Below are 16,444 nucleotides of genomic sequence, written 5' to 3'. Positions count from 1 at the left end.
GAAGAAGCTGAATTGACCTGTTCAATGCACACCCACAACACTTTCTAGAACTAACAACAAAAAAGATGTCCTTTTCATCATAGGGGATCAGAATGCAAAAGTAGGAAGACAAGAGATACCTGGAGTAACAGGCAAGTTTGATCTTGGAGTACAAAATGAAGTATGGTAAAGGCTAACAGTTTTCTCAATAGAACACTGGTTATAAAAAATACTCCCTTCCAATAAAACAAGAGATGACTCTATACACGGACCTCATCAAATGGTCAATATCAAAATCAGATTGATTATATTCTTTGCAGCCAAAGATGGAGAAAAGCTCTATATAGTCAGCAAAAATGAGACCTGGAGCTGACTGTGGTTCAGATCATGAGATTGCAAAATTCAGGCATAAACTAAAGAAGTGGGGGAAACCACTAGGTCATTCAGGTATGACCTAAATCAAATCCCTTGTTATTTTATACAGTAGAGTTGATGAATAAATTCAAGGGATTAGATCTAGTAAACAGAGTGCCTGAAGAACTGTGGACAGAGGTTCAGAACATAATACAGGAGGAGCTGACCAAAACCATTCTAAAGAAAAAGAAATGCAAGAAGGCAAAGTGGTTTCTGAGGAGGTTTTACAAATAGCTGAGGAAAGAAGAGAAACAAAAAGGAAGGGAGAAAGGGAAAGACATTCCCAACTGAATGCAGAGTTCCAGAGAATAGCAAGGAAAGATAAGAAGGCCTTCTTGAATAACCAATGCAAAGAAATGGAGGAAACAATAGAATGGGAAAGACTAGAGATCCCCTAAGAAAACTGGACATATCAAGGGAACATTTCATGCAAGGATGGGTACAATAAAGGACAGAAACAGTATGGAACTAACAGAAGCAGAAGAGACTAAGAAGATATGGCAAGAATACACAGAAGAACTATACAAAAAAATCTTAATGGCCCAGATAACCAAGATGGTGTAGTCACACACCTAGATCCAAACATCCTGGAGTATGAAGTCAAGGAGGCCTTAGGAAGCATTACTACAAATAAGCTAGTGGAGGGGATGGAATTCCAGCTGAGCTGTTTCAGCTCCTAAAAGAGGATGCTGTTAAAGTGTTGCACTCAATATGACAGCAAATTTGGAAAACTTGACAGTGGCCACAAGACTGGAAAAGGTCAGTTTTCACTCCAATCCCAAAGAACGGCAATGACAAAGAATGTTCAAATTATCATACAATTGCACTCATTTCACATGATAGTAAGGTTATGCTCAAAATCCTTCAAGCTAGGCTTCAGCAGTATATGAATCAAGAACGTCCAGATGTACCAGCTGGATTTAGAAAAGGCATAGGAACCGGAGATCAAATTGCCAACATCTGCTGGATCATAGAGAAAGTGAGGGAAATCCAGAATAACATCTACCTTTGCTTCATTGACTATGCCAAAGTCATCACAATCTGTGGAAAATTCCTAAATAAATGGGAATACCAGACCATCTGACCTGTCTCTTGAGAAACCTGTATGCAGAACAAGAAGCAACAGTTAGAACTGGACATGGAACGACTCACTGGTTCAAAACTGGGAAAGGTATAAGACAAGGCTGTACATTGTCACTCTGTTTATTTAACTTCTATACCAAGTACATCATGCAAAGTGCTGGACTGGATGAAACACAAGCTGGAATCAAGATTGCTGGGCGAAGCATCAACAACTTCAGATATGCAGATGATACCACTCTAACAGTAGAAAGTGAAGAGGAACTAAAGGGCCTCTTGATGAATTGAAAGAGGAAAGTGAAAAAGCTGACTTAGAACTCAACATTCACAAAACGAAGATCATGGCATCTGGTTTCATCACTTCATGGAAAGTAGAAGGGGAAAAAATGGAAGCAGTGACATTTTCTTTTCTTGGGCTCCAAAATCACTACAGATGGTAGCTGCAGTCATGAAATTAAGATGACTGCTCCTTGAAAAGACAGTTATGACAAACCTAGACAGTGCAGTAAAAAGCAGAGACATCACTCTGCTGACAAAGATCTGTATAGTTAAAGCTATTGTATTTCTAGTAGTCATGTATGGATGTGAGAGCTGGATCATGAAGGCTCAGCACTTTGTATTGATGCTTTCAAATTATGGTGCTGGAGAAGACTCTTGAGAGTCCCTTGGACTACAAGGGGACCAAACCAGTCAATCCTAAAGGAAATCAACCCTGAACATTCATTGGAAGGACTGATGCTGAAACTCAACACTTCACTACCTGATGCAACGAGCCAACTCATTGGGAAAGACCCTCATGCAGCGAAAGCTTGAAAGCAAGAGGAAAAGAGGGTGACAGAGGATGAGATGGTTGGATGGTATCACCCAACTCAACAGTCATGAGTTTGAGCAAACTCTGGGAGATAGTGAAGGACAGGAAAGCTTGGCATGGTGCAGTCCATGGGGCTGCAGTGTCAGACACTAGTTAGTGACTGATCAAGGAACAACAACAAAGCTGAAAATACCGTAAGTCAGAAGTGCATTTAACACACCTAACATATACATCATCAGTTAGCCCAGCCTGCCTTAAATATGCTTGGAGTACTTACATTAGCCTATAGTTGGGCAAATTCATCTAACACAAATCCTGTTTTATAATAAAGTGTTGAACAACTCATGTAGTTTATTGAATATTGTACTGAAAGTGAAAAACAGAGTGGTTATATGGATAGAGAGTGGTTGTAGGTGTATTGATTGTTTACCTTTGAGACTGTGTGGCTGACTGGGAGGTGAGACTCAGCCTGGGAAAAGGTCAAAATTCAAAGTACAGTTTCCACTGAAAGTTTATAGCTTTCACACCATGAAAAAGTAAAAAAATTAAGTTGCACCATCATAAGTCAGGGACTGTATGTTGTGTTCATTTGGCAAAACTGTACTGGACATTTACCATATGCCAGGGGGTACTCTGTGCATTAGGAATACAGTGAAAACAATTAAGCCCTGGCCTCTTGATGCTTTTCTTCAACTGGGTGGAGACAGACAATAAAACAAGTAAGTAAATATATATGTGCAATGGGACTATGAGCTACAGAGAAAAGTAAAAGCAGGGCAAAGGAGCTAAGCTGCGCTCAGCTGTGAGGGCTATTTTATGTAGGGTGGTCAGGGGAACCTTCATGGGGAGATGAGGGGCAGGCCATGCAGATTTCAGAGGGAAAAGCATTCCAGACAGAGGGAACAGCCACTGTTAAGTGTCTTGAGGCAGAGTGTTCTTGGCATGTTGATTGAACAATGGCTGGAGCAGAGAGAGAAACAGGACAAGAGGGAGGAGATAAAGTGAAAGGGAGAAAGGGGCCGTTTCCAGCAGCATCTGAGATCACAGCAAGGGGTCTGGCAAGTCTCTGAGTGAGACGGGGAGCCCGGAAGGACTTTAGAGCAAGGAGGTGATCTGACATTTTTTAAAGCAGTTCTTCTGGTTGCTGTGCTGAGGCGAGGGTGTGGGCCGGAGTGGACAGAGTGGAAGGAAGGAGGTCTGTGAGGAGAGCACTGCAGGCGTCTAAAGGAGAGCGGCCTGGCCCAGGGTGGCCACAGTGGGGGCAGAGGACAGGCTCAGACTCTGGCCGTGTTCTGAAGGTCACGTTGATAGGACTTGCTCTTGGATGCGCAGTAGGAAAGGGAGAAAAAAAAGGAGTCAAGGATGAATCCTAGATTTCTAACCAAACCTACTAGAAGGATGAAAATGCCATTTACTGAGATGAAGAAACTGAAAGAAGCAGGGTTTGGGGAGGGGAAGGGGGAGGTGCTGGCAGAACTTCAGATTTGTACACATCAAGCTGAGATGTCTAGAAAACATTCATGTGGAGTCCAGTGGGCAAATGGGAAGTCTAGAGGACAGTGAAGGGCACTAAAAACAGATGCTCCCCCTTCTGCCATTTTAAAAATCTCAAAGTCAATCAACTATACTTTTAAAAAAAAGTTGAATTCTGAAAATGGAGGAAAACTTGAGTAAAAATTAAGTTCCTCCATAAGATTTTTTTCAAGGTCTTGTTTTTAGGGCTTCATGGTTCATCTAACTCTTTGCTGATCAAAGTATAGCCCCTGGACCAGCAGCACAACACGACTGGGGGCTTGTTAGAAATGTAGACTCTCTGGTCTTCCCCAAACCTGAGTCAGGATAAGGTTAGCCAGAGCCCCAGGTGATTTTTAAACACAATAAAATATATGTATACCAAAGTATATGTATGTTAATATATACTTATATGTATATAAGTATCTTGGGCTTCCCAGGTGTCTCAGTGGTAAAAAAGCAACCATGAACTTCCAGATGTTCAAGCTGGTTTTAGAAAAGGCAGAGGAACCAGAGATCAAATTGCTAACATCCATTGGATCATTGAAAAAGCAAGACAGTTCCAGAAAAACGTCTATTTCTGCTTTATTGACTATGCCAAAGCCTTTGACTGTGTGTATCACAAGAAACTGTGGAAAAATTTGAAGGAGATGAGAATACCAGATCACCTGACCTGCCTCTTGAGAAACCTGTATGCAGGTCAGGAAGCAACAGTTAGAACTGGACATGGAACAACAGACTGGTTCCAAACAGGAAAAGGAGTACGTCAAGGCTGTATATTGTCACCCTGCTTATTTAACTTATATGCAGAGTACATCATGAGAAATGCTGGACTGGAAGAAGCACAAGCTGGAATCAAGATTGCCGGGAGAAACATCAGTAACCTCAGATATGCAGATGTCACCACTCTTATGGCAGAAAGTGAAGAAGAACTAAAGAGCCTCTTGATGAAAGTGAAAGAGGAGAGTGAAAAAGTTGGCTTAAAGCTCAAGATTCAGAAAACTAAGATCATGGCATCCAGTCTCATCACTTCATGGCAAACAGATGGGGAAACAGTGGCTGACTTTATTTTTCTGGGCTCCAAAATCACTGAGGATGGTGATTGCAGCCATGAAATTAAAACACGCTTACTCCTTGGAAGGAAAGTTATGGCTAACCTGGACAGCATATTAAAAAGCAGAGACATTACTTTGCCAACAAAGGTCCGTCTAGTCAAGGTTATGGTTTTTCCAGTAGTCATGTATGGATGTGAGAGTTGGACTATAAAGAAAGCTGAGCACCGAATAATTGATGGTTATGAACTGTGGTGTTGAAGAAGACTCTTAAGAGTCCCTTGGACTGCAAGGACATCCAACCAGTCCATCCTAAAGGAGATCAGTCCTGGGTGTTCATTGGAAGGACTGATATTGAAGCTGAAACTCCAATACTTTGGCCACCTGATGCGAAGAACTGACTCATTTGAAAAGATCCAGATGCTGGAAAGACTGAGGGCAGGAGGAGAAGGGGATGGCAGAGGATGAGATGGTTGGATGGCATCACTGACTCAATGGACATGGCTTTGGGTAGACTCTAGCAGTTGGTGATGGACAGGGACGCCTGGAGTGCTGCGGTTCATGGGGTCACAAAGAGTCGGACACGACTGAGCGACTGAACTGAACTGAATGCAGGAGACACAAGAGATATGGGTTTGATCCCTGGGTTGGGAATATCCCCTGTAGTAGGAAATGGCAACCCACTCCAGTATTCTTGCCTGGAGAATTTCACGGACAGAGAACTTCACGGGCAGGCTACGGTTTATCGGGTTGTAAAGAGTTTGACACAACTGAGTGCATGTGCATGCACATGTGCACATACACACACACACACACAAACAAGTATAGTAATGTAAACTTGTATATATATACAAGTATATATAAAGTATTTAATATGCTCATCTAATTAGAATCACCTATTAATAGGAAGCTTTTTTAAAACTAGAGGCCTACACAGAATAATTAAAGTCAGTCTCTGGGAGTAGGCCCAGTCATGGCATCTTCGCCAAGGCCCCCAAGTGGTTCTGACGTGCAATCTGGGTTAGAGTCACTGATCTAACTCTCCCTGGCCTGCTCTCTTTGTACTATTGGGCTTAAACTGCTGATTCTTTTAAGAACCTGTCTGCAAAAAGACCTGCAGATCTAAGACGGCATGGAGGTGCATAGCTAGAGGAACCATCTGTTTTGATGTGTTGGGGATAGTCTCAACACAGTGATTATCAGTGCCCCCATTTCACTCTCAGAAGTACTGTAGTTTAGAAGATAAATTATATGTTTTTCCAACATAATACAAAAGGGCTCTGGGCTTTATATTTCTAGATTATAAAGTCATAATAAGAACAGGTAGAAGAAAACATCAGATGAATTCAATGCAGAAACTTCTGGTGCTTAGATATTAGTTTTTAAAATATTCTATGTACAGCTTATCAGAAATACATACATACATTCCCTCAATTTGTAAGGACGGTTAGAGAAAATCTGTCTCCTTCCAGTGACTAGGTGGGGTGGGGCATGGTTATATTCTGCAATTAAAGTACCAAAGCCAGCTGCTGATTAGTAGGGAACTGATTATCAGCCTGTGATTACCCCAGGCTTTAGCAAAACTTCTCCTTCCTTTTCCTTTGGATCTTTTATTGTTCATTAGTTACTCCACCCTCAGGTTCAAAGGGACAAGGAAAGAAGTTTAAAAAAAAAGCTTAATATAGTGGCCCTGATAATAAACTTGATGGGAAAGAAAATGGAAACAATTGGACTGTTTCTGGTTACCTGTGAATTTAAATTATTTTGGCTCATCCCTTTTTCCAAATTATTCCCAGCTGGTGTGAGGGCTCACTGAAGCCCTACTGATTGCCAGTAAAATTAAAGTAATCTTGTATTTTTAAAACTATGTAATCTTCCAGAAATAGGACTTGGAAGCTTTCCCTCCTAATTTACCAAGGACACAGGGTAAGGGCAAGGCAAGTACCTTCTCATCTCATCAGAGCCCTCCCCACTTCCTTCTCCCCTCACTATCAATCCAAAGGTGTATGTAAATAGAATTTTTTAATCTGGTGTAGATAAGAGATTATTTTACACAACTTAAGACAAATGGTATAATAACTGTTAGACAAAAGGACCCACATGGAAAATCTACACACAGGAGTAGAGACTTATGTGCATATAGATTGTATCACAAGTTTTCCTAGTTGCATCACCAGGATAGTTATGAATACTTCCACAAGGCAATCACAGCATAAATGTTTAAAACATGTTCTGTTCACATGTGTTTAAAATGTCTGGAAAAGAAACTATCCATATGCAAAGTAAAAGAGCCAGATGCTCATAAGCTAGTTAAAGGGAACTCCTTGCATGTGCCCTAGTCGTGTTCAACTCTTTGCAGCCCCATGGACTGGAGCCTGCCAGGCTCCTCTGTCCATGAAATTTTCCAAGCAAGAATACTGGAGTAGGTTGCCATTTCTTACTCCAGCGGATCTTCCTGACCCAGGGGTCCAACCTGTGTCTTTTGTGTCTCCTGCGTTGGCAGGTGGAGTTTTTTTTGTTTGTTTTTCCACCACCATGCCACCTGTGAAGATCTCTTGTTGAATAACAACAATAAGGGAATCTTCTTATTAAATAACTTAAATGGAGATAGTATTAAATTAGGGTGGGTAAAACATCAAAATAAATACCTGTTGAATTAGAATAAGAGTATCAATAGAACCTCTGTAGGTTAGAGAGGTACTTTTATAGGCTTCTGAGTGCAAGGAGGGGGCAGGTGGGGGCATCTGTTCTCTGCTTTCCAGGCTCTAAGTCAGAACAAGCTAGAAGGATGGAAGAGGTCTCTGTGACTGAGAAAGCGTCACAAGCTGGTGTTGTCTGGCCAATCCTGGACTAGTAATAATCTTAGCAGCTGGAGCAGAAGGTCTTATCTTTGATCTCTGTTAACAGTTAACTGCAGATTTTTCCTTCCAGAGCTCTTGGAAAGCAGAGGCAAGTGGTCCTGGAAAGTAATGCTGGAAGGGGGCCCCCAGTGGTTAAACTTAGACGCCGAGGGATAGGTCAGCAGTAATTGAGCCAGGTGGGCCTGCAGAGAAACGGTGTTTCCTTTTCCTTAGGGTCTTTTAAAATCTACTCTACATTTTATCTTGACTGAACTGTATCATGTAATATGCCTGAAGGTGATGAGTCAATGAAGGCTGGTATTTGAATATGGAAATCTATTTTTAAGCTAAAATGTTTAGCTAGATTGTAAGTTAAACATTCTGAGGCCCATCTAGCAAGGACTGAGAAAACCCTCACTTACGATTAGAAAGGGAAATAACAGCAGTCATCAGAAGAGCCATATCAATGAAGGGATTTCTGAGTCATTCAAAATGGCAAACTTTTTAAACCAATGGAATGGATAATAACATAGCCATGGCAACTATAACCAGCATTACTTATGTTTTTATTTTTTTTTACCCACAGACTGATGTAGATACTTACCACAGTCCTCTAGCAGCAGGCCTGTGATGGCTTTCAGCTTCAAAGGAAGCCTAAAAAAACTAACACCACTTGGCTTTGTGGGACTACCTCAGAGAGACACTCATATGCGCATAGGATTTTTTTACACATGTCTAATGGCCTAGACATCATACTTCTGCACTTAGTGCAGAGGTAAATAAAAATAAGCAAACATCATAACCACTTACCCCATGCAAATAGGGAAAAGAATGTTGAGAAAAAATAGCCTTGAGTCAGAGTGAGTCAGAGTTGGTGACGCCAGGAATATCATTCCTCACCCGGTACATAGCTCTGGACTTTCAGGCCCTCGCTTTAATCTCACTTCCCAACATGAGATGTAGAAGAGTTTTATATGGAATTTTTATATGGCCTCCAATTCTTGCATGATTAGGTACTATCTTGCATGAAAAGTACTCACTAACAAATTATGTTGGCAGACAGTGGCACATCCCTGCATGAAAAGTCTGGGATCCTGAGAAGGAAAGGCCAGAGTCTCAATGCTGGCCCTGTGCTCTGCCCTTTCAAACTCTCAGTGATCCTAACGATAGCTCTTGGTCTCCTGCTTTAGATAATTTTACTCCAGAGAGATCTACTGGTTACAGGGTCAGGTGTAAGAATCTATGGTACCACTTTTACCAAATTATTTAAGATTCTCCAAAGAAAGAGGCAATTTTTTTTAAAAATTAAAAACCACTAAATTACTGACAAGGAAAGATAACCCTTCTTGGTATTTTACTCCTTCCAGGGCACAAATATGGCAAATTATAACTGAAAGTTCTGGGCAACACTAAACTGAGAAGCAATGAGTTTTTCTTTGCTCCTCTCCTTCTGCACGAAAGAAGCGCCGCAGAGGGAACCAGTGTTTTCATTGCAAGGAAACATCTCATCGAAGATTCTGCCTCAAAACCCAGGTTAAACTAGAGATCAAGGCAGGGAGGGGCAGCCTGCAGTGTGCCTGCAAGTCCCCAACATCAGAGTGGGGGTTTTCTGGTATTACTTAATGTTGCCTGGAGATTTAACAAATTTGGGAGTGGGATACGGCTGTGCTGCTGCTCTTCTAAGTGAGTTTTTAATTTGCCCTTTTTGGACAACTTGAGAGGGCTCTGCTAAACTCAAGCCAGCCCAGCTTTGTCAGTGTCCTCCCTGAACTTTAAAATCAGAGCAGCCCTGGGCCCTCTTCTCACCCCGGGCCAGGCAGCGACCTCAGGAAGTCCAGGGTGGCACCTGTACTGGCACCTCAAGGTCACCATCCAACTCGGAGCTTTCCAAACACTTGGGAACTGATCATTTAAATGAGTATAGTCAAGGCTCTGAGGAGTTGGATCAGCTTGACTAACTCAAAATTTCCTCAGCTTATCTATACAAGGTGCCTCTCTTGAGGTCACTACAATCCAAAAACTACAGGACAGTCGGGAAGCAAGTAGTTTGGGAAACGCTGGTCTAAACCCATAGATGCTCGAGAGCAATTTTTCTGTTTCAAACACTGCAATGAAAGAGTTAAATTTACTTAGAGACATTCTAAGTGTGCTTTTGGCTGGAGCTATCCATATGCCTTTCTAGAAAGTAAAATCTCCCCCACTAAAGGCCCACTGGAGCTCCTGAAATTTTCCATGAGTGTAAGATACACTGGGCTGAGAGCATAACTCTGTTGTGTTACCTGGGGCTCCTGGTCATGGCCGCTGGGATCCCTCTCATAGCTTTCTGCATACAGTCTGATGGTGGCCCGCACGCCACTGGAGGAACTGAGGCGGAAGATGAGCCGAGATGCATCAGAGAAAATGATCCTCAGGCCCTGAGAGCAAGAACACCAAAGATGGATCAGTGAACAAATAAACATACATGTAAAAATGATCAATACTGGCTTTGGAGATTAGCATCTCTCTCTGCTCCAAAGATGCTCAGCAGCATGACAACTTATAACTGGCTTTCTATAGTCACTCCAGCGGAACAGTGAGGTAAATCCAGATGCTCCTTGAGGTTATCTATCATCTCTATTCTGTTTCTGTTGCTTTCTGGTGAATGTTGGGGAGGGTGGGATTAGGAACAACACTATGGACAGATGCTCAAGCTCCCTTGGTCTGGCAATGTGGAAATCAGAAAGACGTGGAGGTAACAAGAATGGGGTGATATTTAATGAGTGTCACTGGAGCCAAAGTTTGTCTCTTTGGAATCTGCTGGATGCAATCAGGTAGGCAATTTATCTGTTACAGTGAGACAAATTATCCACATCAAAGCTACCCCCACGTGATGTCAGACTTGGCTTTAACTTCACCTCCTCTCTGTTTCTGCCCACGTTCCCACACTTCCCTGGGAGCCATGAAGTCCTACAGTGAAACACTCAGGGCTGGAGCTTTTGCTGGGTTTGAGGGTTTCTGTGTGCAGCCTCATCCTCTTTGTTCTCTTTTTCGTTCTTGCTCGTAAGACCTGGCCATCAGTGTGGGGGGGCGGGGGGCAGAGCTGCAGCAGTATCTCACATACTGCCCACTATTTGACTTTGGCTCAGAACAGCATCCATTCTCTATGCATCTCTTATTAGTGGCAGCAACATTTTAAAAAATATGACTGAGATCACATTGTGACTTCTGTTGAAGGAAATTTGTTTTTTTAAGACAACTGATAAAGTTGTTATAAACAAACCTATTGACTGGGGCCAGAGGAAAGATAGGCAGGAACAAAATATGTCTGGTTGCTTGTTGATTCTGAAAAAGCAGAAGTCTCAGACACACTGATAGCAGACATTTTCCCTAAGAAATTTACTTGGAAACTTCTCTGGCCTCAAATCCTGCTTGTCAAGAATAAGCCATTATTAAAAATATTCATACATGCCACATGAACCTGATTGCTAATCTCTTACCCCTACCCTGATCTGGTGATATCGCTGGAAAACACTGTGATTCCATTTGAGCAGTTTTCTGCCTTTTAAGTTTTGTAAGCATATTTTGTTCCAATTGCAAAATAAAAAGCTTAGTCTCTTTTTGAGTGGTTCAATGTCTGCCACAATATGTGTAATAACAAGGAGCCATGTCCCTTCCTGGCATGTGCCTTCAATCGCTCTGTGGCACAAGTTTTGCAAACAGGATACTTTTGCCCAGGAGTCATTCATGGGCATGCATTTTACAGTGACCCTCGTAGATCTGGTACAGGGCTAAGCTCTGGGTATATGATGATAAAGACAGTATGTGCTCTCCATGAGCCTAAAATATTCTATCACAATGAGCAAAACTATTTTCTTAACCACCTTGTGTTGCTGGATAAGTGAATAGTTAGGAAATTCCGAATGGAGCAAACAAACCAATTTCTCTGCTATCCAGAAAGTATGATATACCAAATTCTGTATAGACTGACAATTAAACCCCAAAGGTTGGTTCCACCATTGAATTCACAGCCATGTTTTTAAAAACTTCAAAGTTGAAGCCCTAAAGCTCCTTTTGTTGCAGATGCTAAATCAGTTGAAGCCAGCTCGTCTGATGACCTCCTGGACTTAACCCTTTAAGGTAGCTCCATTACACAATTAACCTCCCAATTTAGTTTATGGCCATTGCTGTTGTTGTTCAGTTGCTGTCTTGTCCAGCTCTTTGTGAGCCTCTGGACTATAACATGCCAGGCTTCCCTGTCCTTTGCTTCTTCTGGAGTTTGCTCAAATTCAAGTCCACTGAGTTGGCAATGCCATCAAATCATCTCATACTTTGCTGGCCCCTTCTCCTTTTGTCTTCCATCTTTCCCAGCATCAGAGGGTATTTAAGAATTCAGGCCATGATAAACCATCAACATGGTTTATTATCTGCTCATAGCTAAGTCCTTTTTTATTATCTGCTCATAGCTAAGTCCTTTTTTACAGTGAAATGATGTTTCTTCTGTTGTTGTTTGGTTGGTTTTTTCCCCTGCGTGTAGCCATATATTTGGCTATACTCATGGAAGTTTGGTTAGCATGTACATTGGGTAGCTTGAAATAGATTTTGCACTTGAAAAGATGTTAAAGGAGTGAATAGCACACATCAAGCTGCTGGAAACAACTCAATGTCAGTGTCATCTCTCTTTCCTAAGGAGATCTTAATAGAGAATCCACGTTGGTTTGTTAGACCTCCCAGTGAGGAACATAACAATCCTCTTTCTCCGTGTGGAACCAAAAAAACATGTAGAACGAGTCCAGCTCTATGTCGCAACAACCTGATAGTTCCATGACTGCTGAGCATCATTTGGATGGATGAATAGTTGTACTGGATTGTTTTGGGGTCTGCACATTGCTCCAGTGAACTTTATGAATTTGCAGCCTCAGCGTAAGCCATGTTCTCTCCAACATGTATCATCACCTGCTATCAACTAAATAACGAGGCCAGAAATCACCAATGACCAAGACTGGCCAAGTTTCAAAATGTTCCATAATTCCAACAAAAAATGCCAGTAATATACTTTGCTTTTTATTTATTTATTTATTTATTTATTAGGTTAAACTCAGGCTTAGTGATATAGTTTGTCAGCCAAATTTGACCTGCCACTTGTTCTTATAAATCAAGTATTACTGAAACACAGCCATGTCTGTTCATTTCTGTGTTGTCTACGACTGATTTGTCTTACAACTGCAGAGCTGAACTGTTAAGACAGACTGCCTGGCTCATGAGAGGCAAAATATTTACTATCTGGCTCTCTACAGAAAATGTTTGCTGACTTCTCATATAACCATTCCATTATCCACAACATGGAATACTTACCTTTCAACTCTACCCTAGAAAATTGAAAATATAACCATATGTCTATGGAAATTCCAGTAGAAAGAAATTATGAGGACAGTTATAAGGCTGTCCTCCAGGTACCCCAACTTCTAGTCACTGTTCATCTGGACATATATTTGACCTCAATCAACTTACTTCTGATCACCTACTCGTGACAGAAATGGATTTATTAAATTACATTTTATTTTATGTCCTCACTTTTATTGCAGGGTCTGCAAGGCACAGTTATAAAATCTACTTTTTGTAGTCACTATAGGAGACTGTATGAAGCTCCACATGAGACATCTCCTCAAGAGCCAAGTGTTAGGAAAGCCTTTCCTCCCCTGAGGAACTAGGGGGTTTTTTTGTCTTTCTGACAACAAGAACCTTATAACTAACCATGGTTCCCTTTTCAATATGGCTGCCAGGATACTTTATGCCAAATTTGAGATTAAGCCCAAGTGGATCCTTACGATTTGCATAATTATGAATTTTTCTTCCTCTGTTCTTGACTCTCTACTCTTATTTATATTTTCCCTAGTCTTGATTTCTGTTTCTTATTTATATTCTAACAATTTCATTATGTGTGTGTTTGCTGCCACAAATCCTCTTGAAGAAATAAGGCCTAGAGCAAGTGAATAAAATAAGTTCCCTTTAAAGTCTTAACCCTAAAGTGTTGGAATCACTGAATTATATCTTGGTCCTTTGTTAGCTGATAAGCTTGGGAGGGCAAACCCTTATGTTCCTTGCTCACCATTTATTGATACAGCCTAGGACAAGCCCGGTACACAGTAGGCCCTCCACTGACACTTGTTGAGTGATTGTTATTACATGTCCCACAACTGGTATGAATGCTACCAGAAGGCCTCCTTCCACATTTTACAAGGCCAAATGGAAACACATTCATATTCTCCACTGGTGAACTGGGGCTAATGTCTTTACTCTGAAGGTTAATTGTGAAGGATACTGTGTCTGCTCATTCTTCATTTTCAGAGCAAAGGTCAGTTTCAGTTAAAAATAATGGAGTTGAACCATGGTAAGTTCTTTTCCCCAGTTGGGTGATCTTGTAAAAATTATTAGCTAGCCCATTAACTGCAAAACTTAATACATACTGAAATCAGCCAGGAGTCTTTAAAAATAGTGGTACCTGGCTTTCACATAGACATGGTGATTGAGTTTGTATGGGATGTGACTTGGGCATCAATACTGTAAAAGCCCTCCACACGATTCTAATGTGTAGCCATATGTGGACACCAGACTAGTAGTCTTTTTTTCTTTGGGTCACCTACTTCATGTATCAAGTGACTGACTATCCTACATGTCGGTCTTAAGGAAGATGCCTCTACGAACTGAGGTATCTGGCATACACTACCAGCAAACTGGGGTCTTAGGAGGCCATAACACAGGGGCCTAATAAAACATCATGTTGCTGTTGAGTCCTGAAAGCCTCCTCCTAGTGCCTTGTCAGCAGCAGAACCACCGGAAGCATCTCCTCTTGAGCATCTGACACTAACTGTTTTTAGCACGATTGCCTAAGGAATTCCTAAAGCAGTACTGATGGGATCCATGATACCATTGTAACCGCAGCAGCTATAGCAGCTGAAATTTCCATGATGACACAACAGCCACACTCAAAGGGAGAAAGATGCCCTCCTGCATTAGAAGATAATGTTAACTAATGGGATGAGGCATTGCACTTCCAGCCTAGGGTTTTTCCCCCCTTGGAGTGACCATAGCTGTATGCCTCAGTGACCAGGGTAGGTTTTCCCACCTTATCTTTGTCCCAATGAAAAAGAATTGCTAAAGAGCCGCTCCACCCAGAAATCCTTCAATCTGCTTCCAGCTATCTCTATAGTATTTCTTTTCCTCCCCATATCTGCCCTTTTTTGGTTTGCTGTTGGTGGAGAGTCAGTGTGGAAGTGAAACGGGAATAAAAACAATAAGGAGAGAATGGGACTAGAATTCTGGCTAGCTTTATCACCCAGTGGTCTTGAGTAAGTCACTTAGGCTCTCCAACCTTTAGTTTCCTAAAAAGTGGATGAAAATAATACAGCCTGGCTTACTGCGCTGTTGTATCATATCAGAAAATGTATGTGAGAAGTGCTTTAAAAATTACAAATCACTATATAAGAGAATTCTTTTTCTTAGGTTAAAGTTCTTAGTGAAAATGGCACTGTGCTCTGATTTGTCCAACTTTCCAGATTTTGCAAAAGATTGCTGTATAATGTCTAATGGCAATGGTTTGTGGTATAATGCTACATGTGTGTATATGTGTGTTAGTCACTCAGTCATGTCTGACTCTTTTGCGACCCCATGAACTGCAGCCCTCTAGGCTCCTCTGTCCATGGGATTCACCAGACAAGAATACTGGAGTGGGTTGCTATTGCCTTCTCCAGGGGATCTTCCCAATCCAGGGATCAAACCTGAGTCTCCTAGCAATGCTACATATGTATTTTTAAATTGGGCAGTTAAAATTAATTTTATTTTTAAAACTTTGCCATGTTCTCTGAAATCACTACTAAGCACACAGATACGTTACCATTTATCTTCTTCATGCTTCCCACTAAATGGTTTTTTGGCAAAAAAAAAAAAAAAAAAATATATATATATATATATATATATACTCTTTCCTGGTTGGCCAATTTTAGAATTTTAAGGTCCTGAAAGGAAGACCTTAGGATAATCCAGGCCACTTTCTCCTTTTACTAAAAAAAAGGAAAGTTAGAAAACTTGCTCAGGGTCACACAACCAGTAAATGGAGGAGCCAGGGTTTCAGCCTACCTTTTTACTTCTGGCTCCAGGCTTGTAATCTCAATTGACCACATGAAACCACTGATAGCCATTCATTGCTTTCATGTGAAATATTTGAACAATATCTCCTGTGACTTTGTATGGTTCCCCCAAACTGGCACAGAGCTTTATGTACAGTAGGTATCTGATAAATGCTTGATACATGATTTTTTTTTTTTAAGCCCTTGTGTAAATCAATGCAGGGAAATCTGCAAGTTGCTAAGTACAAGCAGAGCAGCCAGATGTGGCTTTGGAGACTCTATGACATGTTGCAGCCAGGCGGGGAAGGAGGAACTGTACATTACCAACAGTTCTTTGGCAGCATCTGCCCTAGTCAAACACTGACTTGGGATGAATTCCAAGTGAACACAGCGTATGGCCCTGAAATCTGGTACAGTGTTGCCTATACCGCCTGTTGGCCACTCCAGGCATGTGAACCTGGAGACAGGACAGGCTGCGAGATTGACTCACGTGTTACTTCCCACAGGAAATCCCAGTGATTTATCTGGAAAGCTTCAAGGTGAAAATATCACTGTGCAACATCTGAACCATATTTTGTAGAAGAAAGCATGCAGCTTATAAAGCAGAAGATTTGGATTGGACAGATATTTCTTGTCATGAAAAAAATTACCTAG

The 16,444-nt window shown here is 41.4% G+C and overlaps 1 protein-coding gene across 1 annotated transcript in view; it reads right to left on the bottom strand.

The window, feature by feature from the left end:
• Positions 1-16,444, bottom strand: part of PGM5 (phosphoglucomutase 5) — a 186,248-nt gene that overhangs the window by 22,880 nt on the left and 146,924 nt on the right. The window contains exon 10 of the mRNA XM_065908232.1: positions 9,968-10,102. Coding sequence (XP_065764304.1) covers positions 9,968-10,102 — 135 coding nt within the window. The remainder of the gene's footprint in view (positions 1-9,967; positions 10,103-16,444) is intronic.

The sequence above is a fragment of the Muntiacus reevesi genome, chromosome 17, assembly GCF_963930625.1.
Source record: "Muntiacus reevesi chromosome 17, mMunRee1.1, whole genome shotgun sequence".
NCBI lineage: Eukaryota > Metazoa > Chordata > Mammalia > Artiodactyla > Cervidae > Muntiacus > Muntiacus reevesi.
This window is presented reverse-complemented; position numbering and strand designations above follow the sequence as displayed.